Source organism: Clarias gariepinus, chromosome 20, assembly GCF_024256425.1.
Source record: "Clarias gariepinus isolate MV-2021 ecotype Netherlands chromosome 20, CGAR_prim_01v2, whole genome shotgun sequence".
Classification (NCBI taxonomy): Eukaryota; Metazoa; Chordata; class Actinopteri; order Siluriformes; family Clariidae; genus Clarias; species Clarias gariepinus.
Window position 1 is genome coordinate 14,986,480 of NC_071119.1, and position 22,690 is coordinate 15,009,169.

The window sequence follows — 22,690 nt, forward strand, 5'->3', positions numbered from 1 at the left end:
ACACAGATCACATATCTCATTGTGCAGATTAGGGTTAATGAGTGTTTTAATATTTGCATAACCTGCAAGATTCTTAAATTGCTATGTCATTGTTCTGCATTTAAATTAAAGCTCAGCAAGATGCATTAGTCTCAAAAAATTTGACCATTGCACACAATCTGAGCATGGTGTAAAAAAAACGGCTCACCATTCTGAGTTGAAATATACGTTTCTATTAATAAATTCCTGAAATTATTATGCTTCTACACACTGACACAAACCATAGGCAACACACGGCCGTGGTAGGTAATAAGTCAAGCACTCGAATTACATTTACACAATGTGTCTCAATGCACACTTCTTGGGTGCAGATTAATTAATAACAAAATTAGCATAAAACAAAGAATAAGGTGCTATAATTAGTTTCTTGAATTCTCTTTTTGAAAAATTGAGAACGAGAAAGAGGATGAGCATAACAAACCAGAGGTAGTTAATTAAGCTTCTCTACTGGGTCACAGTCACAAGGAAACTGGTAAGGACAAGTAGAAAAGGAGGTAGCATTGTAGTTATGTCTCAGTTCTTAATATAGTTTAAATTACAGGTTATTAACAAGTGCTTAAGGACCGTGAAGATTAAAAGGTAATATTTGATAATTTGGTTTTAAGCACAATAATTATTTAATCTGTAAAAGAAACGTTTATGCGATATGGCAGTCTGTTGGGTTACAATAAACTATTATCATAAATAAAAGTGTTTGTAGTTACAATATTGGTGGCTTGTCTGTAGGGATGGAAGCGAAAGAAGTACAACGATGTACACCCGTCAGCAACATTAAACACCTAATATTACAGTATGTAGGTCCTCTTTGCTTAATCAGATTGAGATCGGAGGGATTTGGAGGCTGCATGAACTTTTATCATGCACTTGGTCTGGGTCTTCGTTCACCTTAACAATGTTTAGATGGGTGGTTCAGAACACAGAGCATCAAACAGTCTTTGGTGGATTGCCTTATTCCCATAGTGCCTTATTCACACCTAGCCATCCACATCATGTAAAAGAAAACATGATTTATTAGACCACTTTTTAACCTCCAGTTCTGACATTCATGTGCATATTGTAGGTGCTTTCGGCAGTGGACGTGTCCTGGCATGGGCTCTCGGACAGGTCTGCCCTTTACAAAGCTCTATACACAGCATGCTATGATACACTTTGTATTCTGAAACTTTTCTGTCATAGGAACCGTTGTTTTTGAGCTCCCTATGCTTCAATAGGTCTTATGTGGGATCGGACCAGACAGGCTAGCCTTCACGCCCCATCATCAGCAATGTTCTTTGGATGCCCATGATCCTCTTACCAGTTCACTGACTATTCTTACTTGATCCACTTTTGGTGGGTAATACCCACTGCATGCTGTGAACATCCCTCTGAAGAACTGCCATTTGGGAGATGCTCTGAGCCAGTCAACCCAGTCATTGGTAAAGTCACTCAAATCCATACCCTTGTCCATTTTTCCTGAAGACATCAGCTTTAGGGACTGACTGTTAACTTGCTGCCTTCCATCTCTCCCATGACAAGTTCTACTGCAATGAGACACAGTTATAGACTTTACTTGTCAGTTTTAATTTGGGGGCTGATCGGTGTATGTCAGCCATTCAAATTCAAATTTTAAGTTAAATAAAGTTCTCATTCACAACTTCCCATATTTAAATTCTGTTAAAAAAATAATATATAGTAAAAAAAAGCATTGTTAAGCACCATAATAAAACTGGCTCCCAAAGACCATCACAAGAAAGAAATACCATGACTTACCTCTGACACAGAGGAGAGGTTTATTTAGAGTTACCAGCCTCACAAATAAACAATTTACACCACTCAGAGCCGTTTTGAAGGGTTTACAACTGATTAAGAATTGTTGCATATTTTGCATGCCTTTAGCATTGTTTTAAAGTGTAGAAAGAAATAAAAATCAGGAAAGATCACAAAATTTTATATATTTCATATATCATTTCACCAATGAGCAAAAAAAAAATTTTTATTTTTTTTTACACCAGCCTTTGACTGATGGTACTTCTAGATCCTAACCTAGTAGCCCAGTTAGGATCTATCCAATGATGAAAACTTCAAAGCATTTTGTAAGTCGCTCTGGATAAGAGCATCAACCAAATTCCTAAATGTCAATTTCTTACCCATGCAAAGATTTCAAAGCAGACTGGGGTTTCAAGATGTGCTGTTCAAGCTATTTAGAAAATGCACAAAAAAACAGGAAATTTTGCGGACTAGAGACTCAGTGGTCAGCCAAAGAACCTTAATGCAGCAGATGAAAGACTCATCATGCATTTCATCATACTTCCCTTTGACAAATGAAGATGTCCAGCGGTGCCATCATCAAAAAATTGGCGGAAACCAGTGTGATCCAGTTACACACATCTACAGTACCTGGATCTGTTTCATCAACAATATTTAGTTTATTCATTGCAGCAGTTTACTGATAAAGTATTTCTTAGGAACAAATCAAGTTAGTCCTGTATCAGAAAGAGTCAGCACCGTCTTGTTCTTTCAATAACTGTATACAGTTATTGGAAGAAAAAGTCAGCGCTGTCTTGTTCTTCCAATAAGTATTGGAAAAACAAGACAGTGCTGACTTTTTCTGGACTCTCATTTTTTAACGACACATGCACGCTGCTGTTCATAAAACGTTTTTCTTCACTTACTCATCTTCTATACACAGGGAACACAGGGTAGAGACAGGGTACACCCTGGACAGAATCCCAATCCATCGCAGGGGCCACACACATATACACACACTCACACACACACTCATCCACACACACTGCGGCCAATTTGGGAACACCAGTTATCCTAATCTGCTGGTCTTTGGACTGTGGGAGGAAACCGATGTACCCGGAGGAAACTCACCAAGCACAGAGAAAACATGCAAACTCCATGCACACCTAGACAGGAATCGAGGCTGGCCGGGAATCGAACCCAGACCCAGCACTAACCACCATTCGCGTTTTTGTTCATAAAGTATTAATAGATTTAATAGTAATGAAGGTATTCTTTTGCAATAGAGAATGTGCGTGTTTATGTATAACTGTGTGTACGCACAGAAGGACTAATTGTGCTCCATTTTTACTTATTGTGATTTATTTAATTACTAACTGTGATGCTCACAACAAGGTGCACAGAATTAATACCACACAAAAAAGTAAAATAGTTTAAAAGGCATGTCTAAAGATAACTTGGAATGCTGCCTTGTTTGATGATTTGCCACAAAGAGCTTTGTGCAGTGAGAAATATTTTTAAGCAGCAGAGGAACGTCTGGAGAGTGATGAGCTGCTCATCAGTCGATTTTGTTTCCTCAGTGCGATTCTATGTGATCTCTGGTGGCAACTTTTTTCACTTTAGAAGAAGCCGGCAAAATACAACAAAAGCATCTCTGTGCACACACGCTCTTTCCTAGAATTTCCAACTGAGAACTAATTAATAACACGTCATATAAATTACAACTTAAAATTTGGAGGCAGAAAGGCAGCAATAACGAGGGATTTTTTAGACCAATGCAGGTTTACCAGATGTAAACCTGCTACAATAGATTCCACACACACACACACACAGCCACAAAATCACAATGTTAGAAAATTTGTTGACCACATACAGTATACCGATTTAGGTTCCTATATAAAGGAATAAAGACATGCACAAGCAGAACACTTTAGAATTGATACATTTATAATCTATGATTTATAATCTATGAACTGTCCATACACCTATGTGAACATTTTTCGAGTGTGAACCAGATACATTTTTTTCATTTGTATATTTTGTTCTCCAGCTTGTCAAAAACACTAGCAAGTTTACACACCAGGGTGACGCATGTAGGCTCTCACTCTACAGTTTGAAACGCAAAAATACATTGGAAAAAAAAAACTATTCTTTTTGTCAAACTGAAAAAAATGAATGCCACGCGTGTTCAGCAAGAAGAAAAGCAGAAACGTTGCCAGTCATATTTTTTCTCTTCTAGTATTACATTTAATTTCACTCTAAATCATTTGTTTTCCCTTTTTCAGTTCTTCTCTTGTTGATCGTCTGCTAGATCTTTTTCAGACTTAAATTTGTCATTCAACATATCTGAGCTGATGTAGGAAATAATAACAAGAGATTTCCTAATTAAAGTCCTGATTTGTAACAAATAAGAATATATATAGATATTTCATTTTTAAAAATTAATAATTAAAAAATTAATAATGTTTTAAAAAAAATGCAACGTGCCTAAATATATGCTATTTAAAAACATGTTTTTTACACAACAACCCTGGCAGCAACCTCATTTCCCCTCTCGTCTGTTCGAACCACTTAGCATTCACCCTCACTATTATACTAATCACTGGCTAGAACATCTGCACCCGTTTCTCACTGGTTCCTGCCTTAAGTTAGATGATTTTTATACTAGAATAATTCATATGTCACTGTGTGGCTTAATAAAACAAAAAGCATCTATCTAAAGCTGCCTAGGTAAAAAGACTGGACTGTAAATAAGAGACAAAAAGTCCTTCAGGAAGCCTGGAATACTGTTCCTGAAAACTAGTTGTGCTGAAGAAACTTGAATTTTTTTTTTGGAAACAAAATATGAGCCAGTACTGTATGAGGTGGATCAAGACTTTTTCATAGTCCTGTTACTGTATATTTAAATCAAATACAAACAACCCCGTGATTTTCTTTTCTTCACACATCTTGCAAACTTCCCAGATTCCTCAAGCATAATCAGTAATCACTTATACACATTAATTAGCTCAGAATTAAACGACTAGTGCACATAACACGCAGAACTGACAGACCATAGGAACAATAAGACAGTTCATCTTTGAACTTGGCTATTGTTGGCGCCTAAAACACCCACACAGCGAAGGATACACATAATGCTTAACAGCTCACCGCACACACTCACATTGATTTTTTTCTAACCAGTAAAACAGATATATATGTGTGTGTGTGTGTGTGTGTGTCAATTGTTTAAAGCACTATACAAATTGAATTGATTTGTTCTGTTCTTTGCAAATTTCTTTGGTTTTTTTTTAGCTTCCCAAAAGCCAGACTTTCATGTATTTTTTTTATGGTAGAAAGGGTGTGGGGGGTTCCTTTCAAAGCTGCACCATTAGTCAGTTATCCATCTAACAGCTTTGTAGATTTTCTAAATTGTTAACTTTCTTCTCTAAATGAATCATTTTCAACCAATTCAATTTTAAACCAATTTTAGTATTGTGTTTATTTTTGTCCATGAATAAACTCTAATGTAGTTATGCTAATCGTGGCTTTATAGAGTGCAGAATCAAGATGATTAGATTTCATCATTAGGTGATTGCATTACGGAATCTTGCATAAGCATGCAGCTATGCATTGTATTGCAGGAACCGGTAGATCTGTTTTTTTATGTGACGGTGTGCTCAGATTATTGCTTTACTATGCTTTTCTTACTTTTCAGACGGTGAAAATCCATGTAAAGTGGCAAGCAAAAGTTTGAGCACCCCTGGTTAAACTTTTGTTACTGTGAAAACTGAAAGTAGCTAGTACTGTTCTCTGAAGTGCATAAAGTTCAAGATGACACATTGTTTTATATTTTAAGCAATAATCTTTGAATCTTGTAGAGTTTCAAAATAACAAAAAAGCAAACAAAGCTAAAATTTAGGCATCACGCAAGATATGTGCTTTTTAACACCCCCTTTGGTAAGGATCATAACTTGTAAATGCATTTTTTTGTGGACAGCTAAAGTGGATATAAAAAGTTCAAACATTGCTGTTAAAATGGCTTTTTTTTTGTGATGTAGAAAATAAACGTATAAAAATAACCAAGATGACTCATGTCAACTTTATCCAACCTCAAAGTGCAATTGCAATGAATAAATGAATAAAAACTGAAAAACAATGAAAAACATATAAAAAAAAAAACAAAAATTATTATTATTTTTACCTGGTTGCTTAGGAGAGCACATGCTTTTTACCTATTTCTTTACCCATTTTTTATATTAAAAAACTGTTTCTTGTTCTGTGAGATGCTTCAGCTGTCTTGTTCTTTTCTGATGATAAGTAGGTTTGGGAACTGTGTGGGCCATGCTAAAACATTCAGCATGCTCGTCTTGAGGTAGCCCATTGTAGATTTTAAGGCATAGTTAGGATCGTTCTCTTGTTTGTCGTCTTCTTTCAATCTACAGCTTTTTTGCTTTTATAATTTGCTGGCATTCCATTAAATACATTCTTCCCTGTTAATATCAGTAAAGTAGTGTCCATGCCACTGGCTGCAACACACAGTAAGCCTACTGACCCTAATGATGATTGAAAAAGATGCCCTTTTTAATGAAATTCTTTGTCATTTTCCCCTGAACATAACTTTGCTCATTTTAGTCAATAAGATCTATTTCCACAAAAATGGCATTCCATAAATACATCAGGGTTATTTAAAAATGCCAGACACTGAATTTTGTCCTCAGGATACCCGGAAATACTTTTCCGTGAAGGTCATATTCGTTCAAGTGACACTGCAAAGGAGAACAGTTACACCACCACTCCAGGATCTGATAAATCTTCTTGATGGTCCTTTGCAGTCAAGCAAGCATTTTGATTAGCCTTTTTAGCAATACTGAAAGCAGTTCTCTAAAAGGCTCCAGACTTTAACTTGACCTCCATCATTTCTGTTAACTGGCATTTTTTTTAATTACATCATGAACCAAGGGAACAGCCACCTGCATGTGTTTTGCTACTGTCTATAGAATTCTTCTGCTTTGAGGGCATCATTTATTTTCATTTTTAATGTGCTAGTGGACCGCTTAGAGGAGCCCATGCATGCTGGTTTTTGGACAAGGTTTAAGAAGTCAGAGTACTGTATTTACAGTATAAAGCTTTGAAATTTCCATCGCCTCTCCTTTCCTAATGATGATTGTAAGAAAAGTAATACAGTAGCACTCACAAGCTATATAAGATCTGAGACCTTGGTAAACATTATCCGAGAGCTCAATTTTTTTTTGGCCTCCTAAACATTGGCATGATGCTCTAAAGATAATGCACTAATCCTGTTTAACATGTTGAATCTTTAATTTTGTGCCACTTAACTATTTACAGAACAAATTTCGACTAGGGGTGCCCAAACTTTTAAATACCATTAAAATGTATTCATGCAGCACAAGTAAAGGATAAAGGATATGCCATAATTATAATGATAATAACAACAGTAATAACAAAAAATAACTTTTTTTGCTAAGATTTATAAAAGTGAAGGTGATGGCATGGATATAGAGAAAAAAATGAGATTTTTTAGAGCTTCAGGGTGGCAATACTAAAAGCTTTATCTCTTACAGTGCAGAGTCTAGCTGAAGGAACAGCAAGCAGGTGAGTGTCAGATGATCTGAGAGTATGGAAGCAGGAGGCTAGATACTTTAACTAGCGGGGATCAGACCATGCTGGCACTAGAAGAGCAGAAGAATTATTTTTAAATGGAAGCAAACAGGGAGCCAGTGGTGGTGATACGGTTGTCTGGTCCCAGTAAGATGTAAGAAAAAAACAACATTCAGTATTTTTTGCTACAGATACCAGCTGTAGCTGTCATTTTTCGTGATTCTGATATGCATATTTGTATTTACATTTGAAGTAGAAATAGGCATGGTCTATATTTAACTATATGCGGTGTATAAATTTTATGGCACAAAAGGCGCTGCAGTAATTGCCTTGAATGTTCGAAAAATAGCAGGGGCATCTAGGCATTTTTTAAATTGAACAAGGGGCACCAAGGCAACTTAGCATTGACGCCTAAGGGCTGGAATGCATTTTTTATTACGTTGTACCCATTAGACCTTGACATAAAACAAATGTAATATTTAAATTTGAAAAGTCTTTTTTAAAGGTGTCTTTAAAATTATACAATTGCATCTAGATTATGGCAAAATAATACACAAGTCATTGTAGAATAATGTCTACAATAACATTGTAGAAATCTTCTTATCATTTTGATTCATACACATTCACATTTCGTACAAACTCCCACAATTCTTTTGATTGTGTAAAGCTGCTTTGTGACAATGACAATTGTTAAAAGCGGCTATACAAAAAAAATGAATTGAATCAAACATAATTAAAATGCACAAGCAACAAAGTCACATTAAATATAATCCAATAATAATAATCCAAGTCACAATGATATAGTAAAATAAAACAGAAATAGAACTGCTATAGCAAAGCAAATCTGAATCTTATGTAATGAGGCATTTTGGCTCAAATAAATTCTTATGAATTTGTACTGGATTTTATATATTAAATAACTCAATTACTCAAGTAGAAGTAAAAAGTAGTCATCCAAATATTACTCAAGTGTAAAAAAGTATTCAGTGAAAAGATACTCAAGTAGTGAGTAACTGTTTCAAAAAAAAATTATTACCTGCCCTGCATTTGGCAAGCTGCAGCTTGTAGTTATTGCAAGCACAACAGTCTGGCGTTTTTTTTATTTTTTATTATATATATATATATATATATATATATATATATATATATATATATATATATATATATATATATATATATATATAATATTAACATTATTTTTCTATCTGGTTATTTCTGTATTTCTCAACTGAAAAAAATAGAACAATTTGGCTGCACACCTCTTTTTATTTAGGTCTCTAGTCTTCACTGTGAGAATTTCATGGCGACATACATACATGTAGACCTACAACATGGAACAAATTTCTGCAAAGTAGTGGTTGGTGATTGTACTTAACGATTTCCAAATATATTGTGATAATTTTGATGACATTTGGCCATAAGTAAGGAGAACAACATTCCACTAGGTACTTAAGGTACTTTTGCAACATTCCACTATAAATATTTAAAAGGTTAAGTGTGTTTCTGCCGTTTTTAGTTGGCGAATTTATCTGGAAGTTCCCAACCATTCTCCTACAGTCTACTCGGTCTAGTGCTTTTAAAATGCTGCATGACACTGAACCTCTGGTGATTATTTTGCCTTTTTGTTTTGTCCTGCAGGATTACAGTCCTAATTCATAGTCTCTATACTATTTCTTCTGTATTCGCATTCATTTAGCAAACATCATCTGATCAAACTCAATAATATATGCATCATCAGATGTTTAACGGTACATTAGTCACAATTGAATTAGAATTCATGGTGCTTGTTTGGTTCCCATGTTGCACATTCTCAGTCATGAAATCCATCACGACACCATTGTTGCACTCATTCATTATTCCTAAATCCTGCTAATCCTGCTTTTTTTTTTTTTTGGAGAAAGCTAGATTCACACAGTGCTTTTGACTTATTAGTATTTATTACTAATTATGCATTCCATTAAAGAAACAAAATGCTGTTAATCCAAATGTGGATTACATTTTGCTTAATTACCTTCACAATAATAAGAAATAGAATTAAATGGTTTATGTTCAGCAGCTGGAGAACAGTTTAAGTTTAAGTTTAAATGCAATGTAATGACCTTCATTCATTCTCCCCCTCATGAACCGTACCTTGTACATAATAGCGGTAGGATCTTCTCACTTGGCAATGGAAGCAGGTTGTAGTGCCAGCCTAATTGTGTGTGATGAATTTTTAAGACTTGTGTTAAGATGCTTATTGAGACATTGGTATGAATGTTGTGGTGTAGCCATGGGTATGTGCAGTGCTCCAGTGTTTTTGGGATTAATGAAGTAACTCCCTGCCTTGGGTCAGGTCAGTGAGTCCCATTTGGATAAGGCTGCACAGTAAGTATGACATTCCTTCATGCAACATTACCCTCCAAGTGAATTGCACGAGCAATTAGTTATTAAATACTGCTCCCGTGATTTGTCTGAAATACGTGCTGTCTGTTGGTGACTTCGGCGTAAGAATATCAAACTAGCATTTAAGGAGTTTAAATCATTTTGATGTTATAATTCTAAGCTGTTTTATTTGTTTTCTTTTAAGCTACAGTTAGTCTTTATACACTGATCAGCCATAACTTAAAAAAATTACATTAAATCCAACTTGGATTTGGTTTTCTCTTTTGCCACCAGGGTGGCTTTGGCCCCTTGGGCTGTGGCTCTGTAAATTCAGATTCAAATTTTATTTGTCACATACACAGTCATACACAGTATGATATGCAGTAAAATGCTTATACGACCTTGTGTGACCATAAAATCTAAGTTATTAATATAAATAAAAATAAATTAGGAAATGAAATAAAGAATCCAACAGTAGCCCAATTTCCACTGGCATGGTATTTGTGATTCGCATCATTGATTTGGCAAATGTTTTTACGTCGGATGCCATTCCTTACACAACCTTCTGCATTTATCCAGACTTGGGACTGGCACAAGAAGACATTGGATTGCGCCCCCCATGGTTGCATTAGGAAATGAAATAAAGAATAAAATATAAAAACCTTCTTTCTACAATAAATACAAACTGCAGAGCAAAGAACAAAATATAAAAAATATGGGATATTAAAAATATTTTTTTTTTAAAAACTAGCTGTACAAAATATACACAATAATGGCTGTACAAATATGCAAAATGTGCAAAAATGTGAAAAATGAAAATGGCAAATATTTAATTAGTTATACATTTCTAGAAATGTCCATGGTGAGTGCAAATGTGCATGAATGTACAAATGTATAGTGTCCATAAATGGACTAATATTGTCGGGTGTGAGAAATGTCCATAAAACACAGTTTGGATGTTCTAAGTCCTGTGTGATGTTTTGGTTGAGAGACCTTATCGTCTGCGGGAAGAAGCTCCTTCTCAGTCTCTCTGTGATGGCCTTCAGGGAGCAGAATCGCTTTCCTGACTGCAACAAAGAAAACAGTCCGTTGTTGGGGTGTCTGAGGTCCTTCGCGATCTTCATGGCCTTGGTCCAGTACTGCTTGCTGTAGATTGAGTGCAGGTCAGGGAGCTTAGTGCGTATGGTGCGCTCTGATCTCACCACCCTCTGTAGAGCTTGTCTGTCTGCATGGTGCTGTTCCCAAACCAGGTTGTGATATTTTCCCCGTCAGGATGGTGCAGGATTGAAAGGTCCTAAGCACCCTGGAGGTAAGTCTGAAGTCTCTCAAGCATCTGAGATAGTAGAGACGCTGCCGGGCCTTTCTCACCACGGTGTTGATGTGACAGGACCATGATAGTTTCTGCATGATGTGACACCACAACGGTGTCATCAGCAAACTTGATGACTGTGGTCGAGTTGCTGGTGACAACGCAGTCGTAAATGTACAGCATGAGTACAGCAGGGAGCTCAGAACACCCTGGGGCCTCCAGTGCTGAGAGTGATGGAGGCTGAGACATGTCCGCCCATCCTTACTGCCTGTGGTCTGCCAGTCAGGATATTGGACATCCACTGACACAGAGATGGGCTGAGTCCCAGGTGCTCCAGCTTGGTGAAGTGTGAAGGTGAATTATGGTATTAAATGCTAAGCTGTAGTCGACAAAGTGATAAACATAATTCCTGAAAAAACATAATAACATAATATTTCATACATAATTAAACATAATTCCCCACGTCTAGTGTCCAGGTGAGTGAGTGATGTGTGGAGGACCTCTGGGTGTGTGTGTATGTCTGGCACCATTACATGGATCAGACTTTTTTACTTAGAGTGGGAACTGGGGATCAACAACTTTGAACTGTTCTCCTACTAAGCACGAAACATGTCAGGATTTGGTGCACATGGTGTTCTGATGTCTTTCTATCATGGACAGCCTTCTTTTTTTTTTTTAGGAATTTGTGCTACATTGACTTTTCTGTGGGATTAGACCAAATAGGTTGGCCTTTGGTCCCCACAGGCATAGCCTTGGCTGCCCATGACCCTTTCACCAGTTTACTGGTATATAATTGTTAATCAATAGTATTCAATTCACCTCATTCTGGTGTTAATGATATGACTGATCGTTGTATGTTCGGCTAATTACATTGGCTTCAATGTGTCTAATGAGGTCACAAATGTTAGTGTTTGTTTGCCACCAGTGTCCAACCCCTTTCTTTTTTGTACACATGAAAAGTTATGTATATATCTAGTAATTTATTCAATTGTCAAGCTTTGTTCGGCTTTGTGCTGTAGACATTAAGCGAAAATTACTAGCGCTGCAGACATTGAGAGAATATTACAATATTACATGGGTGGCTGTTTTATTTATAACAAAGACCATTGATGCACTCATCCATCAGCGGCTCACAGTTAGTGACTCTGCTAGACCAGACAAATGTGATATGGATCAGATCATCCACACCAAGCCTCTGAGGCGCAGATGAGCCTATTAACATACCGGGCAGCACAAAGAGCGCCAGAGAAAGGAATCGATGGCTTCATAAATCTCCTAGTCAAAAAGATGGCTTTACCTAATAAAACATAAAAAAAAGCCATAACAGCATCTAATTCTGGAAACATTTTATGGCCTGGCTAACAAACCTTCTGAGAAATTTGTCAGTGAATTTAATTAAAGTTGTAAATTCATATACCAAAAAATGTATTTATATAGTGTTTAAAATGAGACTTTACTATGCAAGTGGAAATTTAGTCGATTCAGTAGTGCAGTAACAGACAGTGGTTTATAAAATAGTTCAACAAACTTGGTGGTGAAGGCAGTTGGCTTAAGATTTTTGAGCCACAGAAACTGTAATCAATATAACAGACATCAGACATGTTTCTTTACATTTATAAATACATGAATTCGGCACAGTGGTGCAGCAAGTACCTCCTTTTGTATTTTCCTCTTCCCCAAAGCATTTGCGTTGGTGGATTGGCTATGCTAAATTGCCTCCAAATTTGGTGCAAATCATCTGTTCTTATCAGCAATAACCTCAGCGTAGTACTGCAGGAGTTCCTATTTGTGTCTGCACTGGAGAAATCAAAAGAATAGGCTAGTTATTTTATTGAGCTCTCGAAAGAATGAGAAGCAATTTAATTTCCATTAGCTATAAACACTTTCCCAGCAATGAGCAATTTATTACCCAAAAAAAGCCCAACTGACAAGGAACATTCTGTCTGAAATTTTTCTGCTGCTGGTTTTGAGAAAGTTTTCCAGCCTACACCAAGGAAAAAAAAAACAACACTGCAACTTGCAAATATATTTACTGCATTTAGAAAGCACTCACAACCTTTCTTTGATACAATTTTACTCAAATTCTTTTTCTCCCTGCAAAATGATGGAGTAGGGGAAAAAAATAAGAATACACGTGTTCAGACCCATTGATATGACACTTGAAATTGAGGTTAGATACTGTACAGTACATCATATTTCCGTTCATCAATCTTGATGTTTCTACAGCTTAATTCGAGTTAACCTCTGGTACATTCAGGTGATTGCACATCCCTTGAGATCATCATCGAGATGCTAAAGTTTAACAGCTGAGCAAAAACTAAGCCATTAGGTTAAAGAAAATGCTGGTAGACAGGATTATGTCAGGACACAGCTCTGGGGTATGGAGCCAGTGGCCTTGATCATTCTGAAAGAGACAAAGTTCAGCACCAGAAATACCCCTCATAGAACTGTCCATCAAGAAAAAACGAAATAACCTGTACCTGTCAGAAGAACTACCGTTTCTGTGTTCCAACAGTCAGAAGACCAGTTCAGTAAAAAGCTTGTGAATGCCGCTTGTAGTTTGAATAAATGCATTTTAAAAAGTTTCCATTGTGTAATGAAATCAGGTTCAAACAAATGATACGATCTGTGTGTTAGATATGGAGGAGATTAAGCATCGTTCATCCTTGTGGTAAAGCATGGTGGTGGCAGCATACTGTATTAATAGGTTTTTAAAGCAGCAGAACTAGGAGGCTTACCAGGAGAGAAAGATGAAAGTACAATACTGCACAAAAGTCTTAAGCCATTCCTCATTTCTTCATATTTTGCTTCCAAAGAGCTAAACTTTTTTTGTATTTTTATTGCAGTCTTGAGGAATAGTTCTCCAGGCCTCCTGAAGGACTTTTTTGCCTCTCATTTTTAGCAAGTTTTTGGCTCTCATTTTCAGTCCAGTGTCTGTACCTGAGGAGTTTCAGAGGAATATTTTTTGTTTAAGCCTAACAGTGGCCTATGAATTATTTAAGCATAAAAACAGATTTGGCTTGAACCAGAAAGAAACAGATGCAGACGATGACGGGTGATCAGGCCGGTGATTAGTACACTATTAATACTGAACGCTGAGTGGTTGTAACAGACAAGAGGGGAAATGAGGTTGCTGCTGAGGTCATACATAAACCAACAACTTTGAAGTTGTATCTTTAGACACTTTGCAGTCTGTCACAGGAAAAATTCATTCATTCATTTTCTATATCTTTTATCTTGTACAGGGTCAGGATACTTTGGGCATGAGACAGAGCACACACGCACACACACACACGCACACAGACAAGGCAGAAATCAAGCCCTTCACACTGTAGGTGCGATGGCACATTGCTAACCACTACACCACCGTACCTCCACAGTAAAACACTATCATTTGATGTAATTTAACTTAATATGAGGAGATATTAAATATCTCTTTAATTAAAAAAAGAATTTTGCACCCTTGCAGGGTACTGTACATTGTTAAATAAACCAGAAGCTTTGGACACTTTTTAACTTCAACTTTACAGTATCCCCAGAGAACACAGTAGTGAGTTCGGCAAAGTTTGCTGATTGTCCTTCAGTGGTTTAGCCAGAACAAGAACATTAACCTTATTAAAAGAATGACAGGAGAAAAATGAAATTAGTGGCACGGCTACAATATGTTCTCTATTTAACTTAAGACCGCTGGAAGGAATGGAGCAAAGAGGAATCAGAGAAGATCTCCGAATCCATGTTTTTGCAAAGCTTGTAACTGACACCAAAGGAAATTAATTAAATCTATTTTAGAATAGAGTTGGGTGGTAAAGTATTGTAGCCTTTGTTGCCTCATTCATAGGTATAACACCAGAGGTGGTTAGAGTAGCCCAAAAAAATTACTTTAAAATAACTCGATTACTCAAGTAGAAGTAAAAAGTAGTCATCCAAATATTACTCAAGTGTAAAAAAGTATTCAGTGAAAAGATACTCAAGTACTGAGTAAATGTTTCAATTGTAATGTCTGATTTATTATTATTTTAATTATAATAATTATATATGCCTACATTGCAACATTCAATGAAACAGTATACTTACCGCGACAGGTTTCCTCAGGTTAGAAGTCAAGTTTTTATATGCTGAAATGTCTGTCTGGTTTGGCAGACAGAGAAGACACTGCAGTATGAGGCTGTCCTTTTGGACTATGTGTAAGCGAAACATGCTTTGTACATAAGACCAGGGGTGTTCATCCTCTTCAATTCAATTCAATTTTATTTTGTATAGCGCTTTTACCAATTGACATTGTTGCAAAGCAGCTTTAAAAAATCAAAATAATTATTTCAGTTTGTATGAAATGTGAATGTGTATGAATCAAAATAATAAGACTGTCCCTGATGAGCAAGCCGAGGACGACGGCGACAGTGGCAAGAAAAAACTCCCTGAGATAGTAATAGGAAGAAACCTTGAGAGGAACCAGACTCAACAGGGAACCCATCCTTATTTCAGTAAACAGGAGATGTGTTTAAGTTAAAATGGAGTCCAGTTGAGGACAGGACCGTCTTCGTGGAAATGTGGAACTACATGCATCCCAGAAAAAGACCACAATGGGCATCCATGCGATGAGATCCCAAACCAGAAGCAGGACTCCAGGACAAGTCAGGCAGGTCCAGAGGGCAGAGGCGGTCTGGATCACTGGCAGCTCAGGAGCGACATATTGTAGCACAGATGCAGCAGCATAGCGGGAAAAAATCTTTAGCTGTAGTGGACAGGGAATGAAGAGAATGAACGTGGTTATTGTTACTACGGCTAATTGGTCAAACGGATTCGTGTGATTTTTGTTGATACGTCTGACTGGTGAAACACAGTCATGCGGTAGATCCATCGGCTCTTACTTCATTAAAGTAAAGTCTTTTTTCTAAAAGTTGGATACTGTATGTACTTTATGAGTATAAGTTTAGGTCACCTCTTGAGGTGACTAAAACCATGAGTAAGTTTTAAGTTACTCATTAATTTCACCTCGGCTATAATGACCCACACTATGGAGCTAAATGTATCTATGCTAAATGCACATGTGAAAGTGGCTTTAGACGCTGTTTAATATGGTGGAGGAATTAAGCAAGATAAAAAGCCCAGCCTGGCATATATCATTATTCACCACAACACCTCACCCAATAAAAACATCATCTCAAACTAAAAAATGAATTTATACAGGTTCATTCCACCACATCAATAACCAGAACTTCATTAGTCTAGTTGCACTTATTCACTGACGTACATCAGAATGAGAGATGTCGGTGATTTTGTTTATGTAAATGAAATCAACCCATGCACCTTTCTCAAGGACAAGTCACAACTCGCAGAATGCCTTTCATTAGTGTCACTTGACTTTGAGGGAACGTATTTGCAGTATGAATGTTTTCAGGGGTTGAATTGTAACACAGACAAATATGTACTGTATATTTAGTATAACAGCACGACCTTGAGCAAGATGGTGCTTTTATACATGACAACAGTTCCACAAATGCCATTTGTTCTCAACAGATTATGATTTGTTCCTTAGTTATTTTGCCGCAGCAACATATCTCGACCCAACAGACAGTCAGTGTAATTAACGGGGCTGAAAGTAGTTTTCCATTCTTACTAGTAACCAAAAGGTAAAGAAAATAAACCATGTAGGTGGGGATTAACTTTATATTTCTACATATCCTGCTTTAGAATATCTGCTGCAGAACTTCAGAAGTGCCGGAGTTGAATTCCAAATAGCGTTAAATGCCAATTTTATGTTGTGTGTCCAATCCGTTGTTTCACAGAACAAGTAGTGCCTTCGATCGGGGGGTTGGAGAGAGATTTTGGGTTCATCTACTTGTTAGAAGTTAGTAGGCCAAGAAAAGGACCTGTCTTTGTTTTATTTGAACTCCACTAATGCCCTTATCCTAGCATTTCGCTAGTACTTGGGTACCATTTATAGTTAGAAAGTTTGCTCCGAGCCAGGATCACTGATGTGCGGAGTTTTTTCCAATACTTGCACAAACCTCATCACCATGAGTCTCATCACCAAACCAGGCTTAAAGTCTTCTGTAAATGTCAATCAGTTTAACACCATAATTCACACAAGTCCTGGTTTGACTTGAAAGCCCCTCATATAGTATAACTATTGAGTACTACCATAATAATAATATTTTTTATTATTTTTATTATAATTATCATTATTGTTGTTATTAATAATAATTATTATAATTTACAGCATCACATTTATGCTGATATTCGGTACAACAGCACTCCCTCGTGTAGGATCTTGCTTAACTGTGATAACAATTCTTGCTAATTAACATAAAATTAACCTTTCTGATATGTCTCATTAAGTGTCCCATAAAATGACTTAACTCCCAGACATTTATTGCTGTGGTGTTCACTTTACCGCCGAGACACTAATATAAATGTTTAGTGCTATTGTTTACGTGCACCAGCTCTTCTCAACCAGGAGCCTTTCGTGCCAGTTGATAAAGTGAGAGCAATTGATGACAGTGTGAGATTATTTGTGCTGACCTTGGCTCGGTGTACCGTCAGTCTGGTCAAATGCAGAACTGATGCAACACCAGTGTCTCATTGTGGTTGGCCACCGGCCAGGGGATGCATATTGTAAATAACTATGAATGCAGTCTATTGATTCTGTCATTAAAAGAGACTATCATAAGACTGATTGTTTCACAGATAAAGAACATCAGTCTTAGCCTGAAATGGTTTGTGTGTGGGTGTGGGTGTGTGCGCACCCGTGTACTTGTTTGTGTGCATGTCTTCTCCTTTTGTCTTTTATCTACCCTTGGTGGAACTTGTCACCTATTTAGGCACAAAGATGAGAGTGAGTAGGACTGGTCTGTATTAACGGTGATTAAAGGATTGAGTGTACAAAGGCTGCGCATGCCCACAACGTTCTCTGAATCAGTAATGGCGCTGTCAAGCTGATTTTGAGGAGAAAACAAAGTCATACAAATCTTAATTGGCTGTGGGATTCAAGTAACCGAAGGGACTCCGATAATGATCCAGTTCTGTGTTTGCAGCCTTTGACAGCCTGCTCTGAGAGATAAATCAACACTGATGTGAATCGATTGTCATGTCTAACTGTCTGCTCTTTGCTTTCGAGCTCCTGATACAGTACATATAGCAAGGGAAATTAAAGCAATTCTATGTATTTTTGAAGACTTGTCATATTATTAACCAAGCTTTTCATTACTTATTAGAAAGATTCCGCATTGTGACATAAAAGTCACAATGCGGAACATGAAAAGAAGTCGTTTGCTGTGTGTGGAGTCTGGGTTTTTGTTATTAATAATTAGTAAATATTAGTATCTCATCAGCACACAAGCACAATACTTATCGGAAATTGCGAATGTCTCATTAAAATGCTGTCTGCATCTTAACCCACACTCCCTGCAACATATACAGACTACAGCGTACTTTACTTTAAGTCATTTACACCGTTAAATGAAAAGGGGAAAATGAATCCTTGCTGTTTGCCAATTTTTTTTTTTGGCTCAATCAGTGCCCCTACCTGCAAAACATAATGCTGATTAGTGCTTGATTGCAGACAAGGGCTGGTGTGCATTATTAATGAAGTCGGGATAATTGTCAAATTTTATGACATGGCGAGAGGGGGGGAAATTGGTTCCACGGCCAGCTTGAGCAATGATGAGAATTTGTCCTGCACCAATGACACTGATAGCCAGGCATTAGTCACGCCGCTCCCGTAGCCACCGTAACCCGTGACAGAGCTAATGATAGTCATTTCGTGGCATGACCATTCGCTTGAATACATTTATTAGCGCATACCATTTTGACCCTTTCCTGCATGGGACATCATTGTAAAGGATAAAATTAAAACAAGTTCTTCACATCGAAAAAACACCATAACGCCTAATTCTGATATTATGTAACACAACTGTACCATACAGTAATTCGTTTCTCAGTTCGGATGGTGATGTGTTTTTCTAGGTTTTGGATGGGTGGAGGTAGGCATAAACGTTGCTCTGGTTTCTGCATTAGTAATTCCACCTGCGTTGACCTACCGAGAGATTATGCATTCATCTGCCCCAAGGGATTCGCTAGTGAGTGCTGATGCAATCAGTGTCTGATGATTCTAATTTTCCTGTTACATAATGTTCATCCTAACTATTTATTGGGGTCCTAAGGTCCATGCATGCATGAAAAATGGCCCAGTAAATAATAAGGACCTCAATGTGCAGAAAAGCTGTACAGTACACTGGTTATTATTTAACTGCATAGTTAATGGGCTTGCATTAACCAAGGTAAAAGTTTACAATTTTAGAGTTATGTACGTCTGGCTGTGGTTAATGTTTTGGAGACAAAGAACAATTACTGGAGGTACCTGGTGGAAACCCACCAACCATGGGGAGAAGAAGCAAACTCCATGCACACAGACCCGAGGCAGGTATCGAACCCAAACCCTGAAGGTGCACGGCAACAGTGCTAATGACTAAGCCACCATGCCACCTCATTTGTATGTCATATGATCAATAATGACTTATTCTCAGGGCCTTGGTTAACCTTTTGTCTTTTTTAAATATTTATGTCAGTTGCAACAAGCTTCTGAATATAGATCATCTGAAGAACCAGATACAGAACCATTTCATGTAGAGTCTAGAGACAGGGGTCCTGGTTGATACGCGGAGAGTTGAGACTCAGTTAGGTGATGGAGAAAGAACAGTTATAAAAGTAATTTTAACTTCTGAAATGATTTAAAAACAATTCCACATCTAAAAGAAATAGTTCAGAACTAGTCAAAGTTCTGACTTGTAGTTATTCCTCCTAAGCATGATCCAGACTTTTTTTTTATTTTGTTTACATTTTTAGGCTTATTAATGCTCTTATTGTGGTAAAAATATATGCTGAAATGTAATTATAAATATGGAAATCCTCACTTGCTCTTATAATGACCTCCAATATCTTTTTGAAAGACATTTTTTCGTTTTTGTTTTAGTTTAGAGTAAAGGCTATAAAATTTAAACATTTTAAATAGTTCTGTATGTACAATGTTGTGGCAAGATTTTGGAAAGAACTGCATTTTACAGTAATAATTAGGAGTCCACTTCTATTCCATTTGGCCATATAGTGTACATTTTAAAGGGCAGCCTTGTACTGTACAGGAGGGATCTTTATTCCGAAATCTAATTTCTAATGTGTGAAACATAAAATGCAGTTTCAAAGATCAAATACACCTAGGCTAAAGACATTCTACAAAGTTCACAACTCTGCTTTTTAAATTATCTTACATTTCTTGTGTAAGGTCAGTTACAGTATCTATGTACTTTATGTACATATAGTAAAAGGTCATTTCAAAATAAACTCTGAAACACCAGTTTATTTCAACTTTTATATTCATATACCAGATTTTCAGTTGGACAAATGTTTACTTACACTGTGTTTATATTGCATAATATTGCCTTTAAATGCCTCAAGTTGAGGCTTAGAATAAGCTTCTCACAATATTCTGCCAATTTTTTCTGACCTGGTGTAACTAAATCAGGTTTGTTGACCTTCCCATTGGGTGCATTCCAATCGGCGTAAAGTACCCTGTAAAGTATACTTCACTGGGTGTTCAGCCATGTTAAGTGTGATTCCAAACCACAGGGAGCGAAAATGTTCAGTTCAAAGGGAACTGCAAACGGTGTAGGGAACGAGTGAACATCAGGTCTTCACTTCACCAGAAAAGGTCATTGCATCTCGCTGGAGGATGAAAAAAAAATAGAGCTCGAAAAAAGATTTATATATTTATTATCATTATTTTCGACAACGACATCTTAAAAACAATTTTTATTTAATCGAAAAATCCTTAGTGTTATATAGGCAAGTAATCTGTAAAAAAAAAAAAAATCTTCGTATGTCTTTAATAAATTTTTATTATTAGTCAATAATTGATTTAAAAGGTATACACATTTCAATAGTTTTAATAGTTTTATAATAGTATCAGTATTCATTATTTAATGTCCGTAGTGTAAAATTTCCATGGCGGCAGCGACAGATTTTTTTTTTACGCTATTTATTGCCATCGTTTATTGCTCCATTATCAAGTACAGTTGATGAGAAAGCCACTGCTGCCTTGCTGACCAGGTTATTTCAGGCTGTGTAAGAGAAGTTTAGACTGCTGTGAAGTGATTGACAGACAGGTGTATGAAGACACCATGGTTGCTAAACTCCTCGCCCTAGGCAGAACTAAAGCACAAGCGTTGTGTACCAGTGTGTTAGCCTTGTACTTCACACATACCCATGTGGAAATACATGAAAGGAAACAATCTGCTGCCTTCTCTCGCTACTAATGCTTCAAAGAAGCATGCAACTAAGTGCTTTCCCATAGTACTCCATTTTGTAAAGGAAGTATAACATGTGCTGCTTGAATTCTCCAGCGATGAGACTTCTGAAGCCTGTGGAATAAGTGAATGTCATGGTGTCTTGACTTCCATTGTCTTATTTTTGTTTTGTTTTTGTATTGCTGTAATGCCCCCAGCCCATGTTGTTTGTGGATTAAGTGACTGAACTCTGATTTTTTAAGTGAACTTATTCAAGTGATTGAATAAACATTAGTTTGTACACTTATGTATTTTTTTTACCCTTTAACCACTTACCATTTACATAGTTCTTTGTGATTTTGTGTATCCTAATTTTTTTAATCTTTTTCCCTCATTAATAGACCAAAGTGTCCTCCCTACGAGAGTCATGCTGTTGGTCCACCTTTCTAACAGAAACCAAGCAGTTCCTTTTAACGATTCCACAGAAGGCTAGATGACAAGATAACATGTGACTTAAGATGACGAAACAAGAAAACTTACCCCAGAAACTTAAACTTTTTTGACTACAGTTACAACACAACCAATAAATAAAAACTAATTTGTTGCAGTTTTACATTTGTATGTTTGTTATACAGTTTGGCAACCACTTACAATCTGGAAATGCAAGAATATACATGCATACATACATAAACATGCATACATACAACAAAGCAAAAGCAAAAAAAAAAAAACAGTAAACATAATTAATTTAAGTTATTATTTAGTATGACAGTGCTTTAAGACCCCTTCAGTGGCAGGTATAATTTGTCCAGTTTTATAAGGAAATGAGCTGCTACAAAGTTTTACTGAGCATCCTGCAGAACCACCCACAGTTCTTCTTAGGGCTTTCGTTGCACCTGCTTCTTTTTTGGCATACGAAATCTAACAGCTTCCTTTTCTTTTCTGAAAAGATGTTGCTTATATAATGTGCAACTTTCTTTTCTGGCAAATAAATAAATAAATACAATCTATCTTTCAGTCTAGTTCAGAACATGCGTGAAGTCTGTTGACTAGATCATTGACTCCTTCCACAAGGAGGGTAAGTCACAGAAGGTCATCACTGAAAGCCCTGAATGTTCGCAGAGAGCTGTATATATGGAATAGCATATTTATGGAAAGTTGACTGGAATGCCATGACTGGAGTGCCATGCCACATGCTGGTGTTGGTCCACTGTGTATCATCAAGGCCAAAATCGATGCATCGTCTAACAGTATTTTAGAGCACTTCACGGTTCCAACTGTTGACAAGCTTTATGGAGATGGCAGTTTCCTTTTTCAGCAGGATGTAGCACATGCCCACACTGCCTTTTCCACTAACTAGTGACTTTTAGACCATGAC

At 36.8% G+C, this 22,690-nt stretch overlaps 1 protein-coding gene across 1 annotated transcript in view; it reads left to right on the top strand.

The window, feature by feature from the left end:
• eys (eyes shut homolog) overlaps positions 1–22,690 on the top strand; it is a 330,983-nt gene that overhangs the window by 71,580 nt on the left and 236,713 nt on the right. The window contains 2 exon segments of the mRNA XM_053479756.1: positions 1,100–1,143; positions 19,001–19,113. Of these exon segments, the coding sequence (XP_053335731.1) occupies positions 1,100–1,143; positions 19,001–19,113 (157 nt within the window).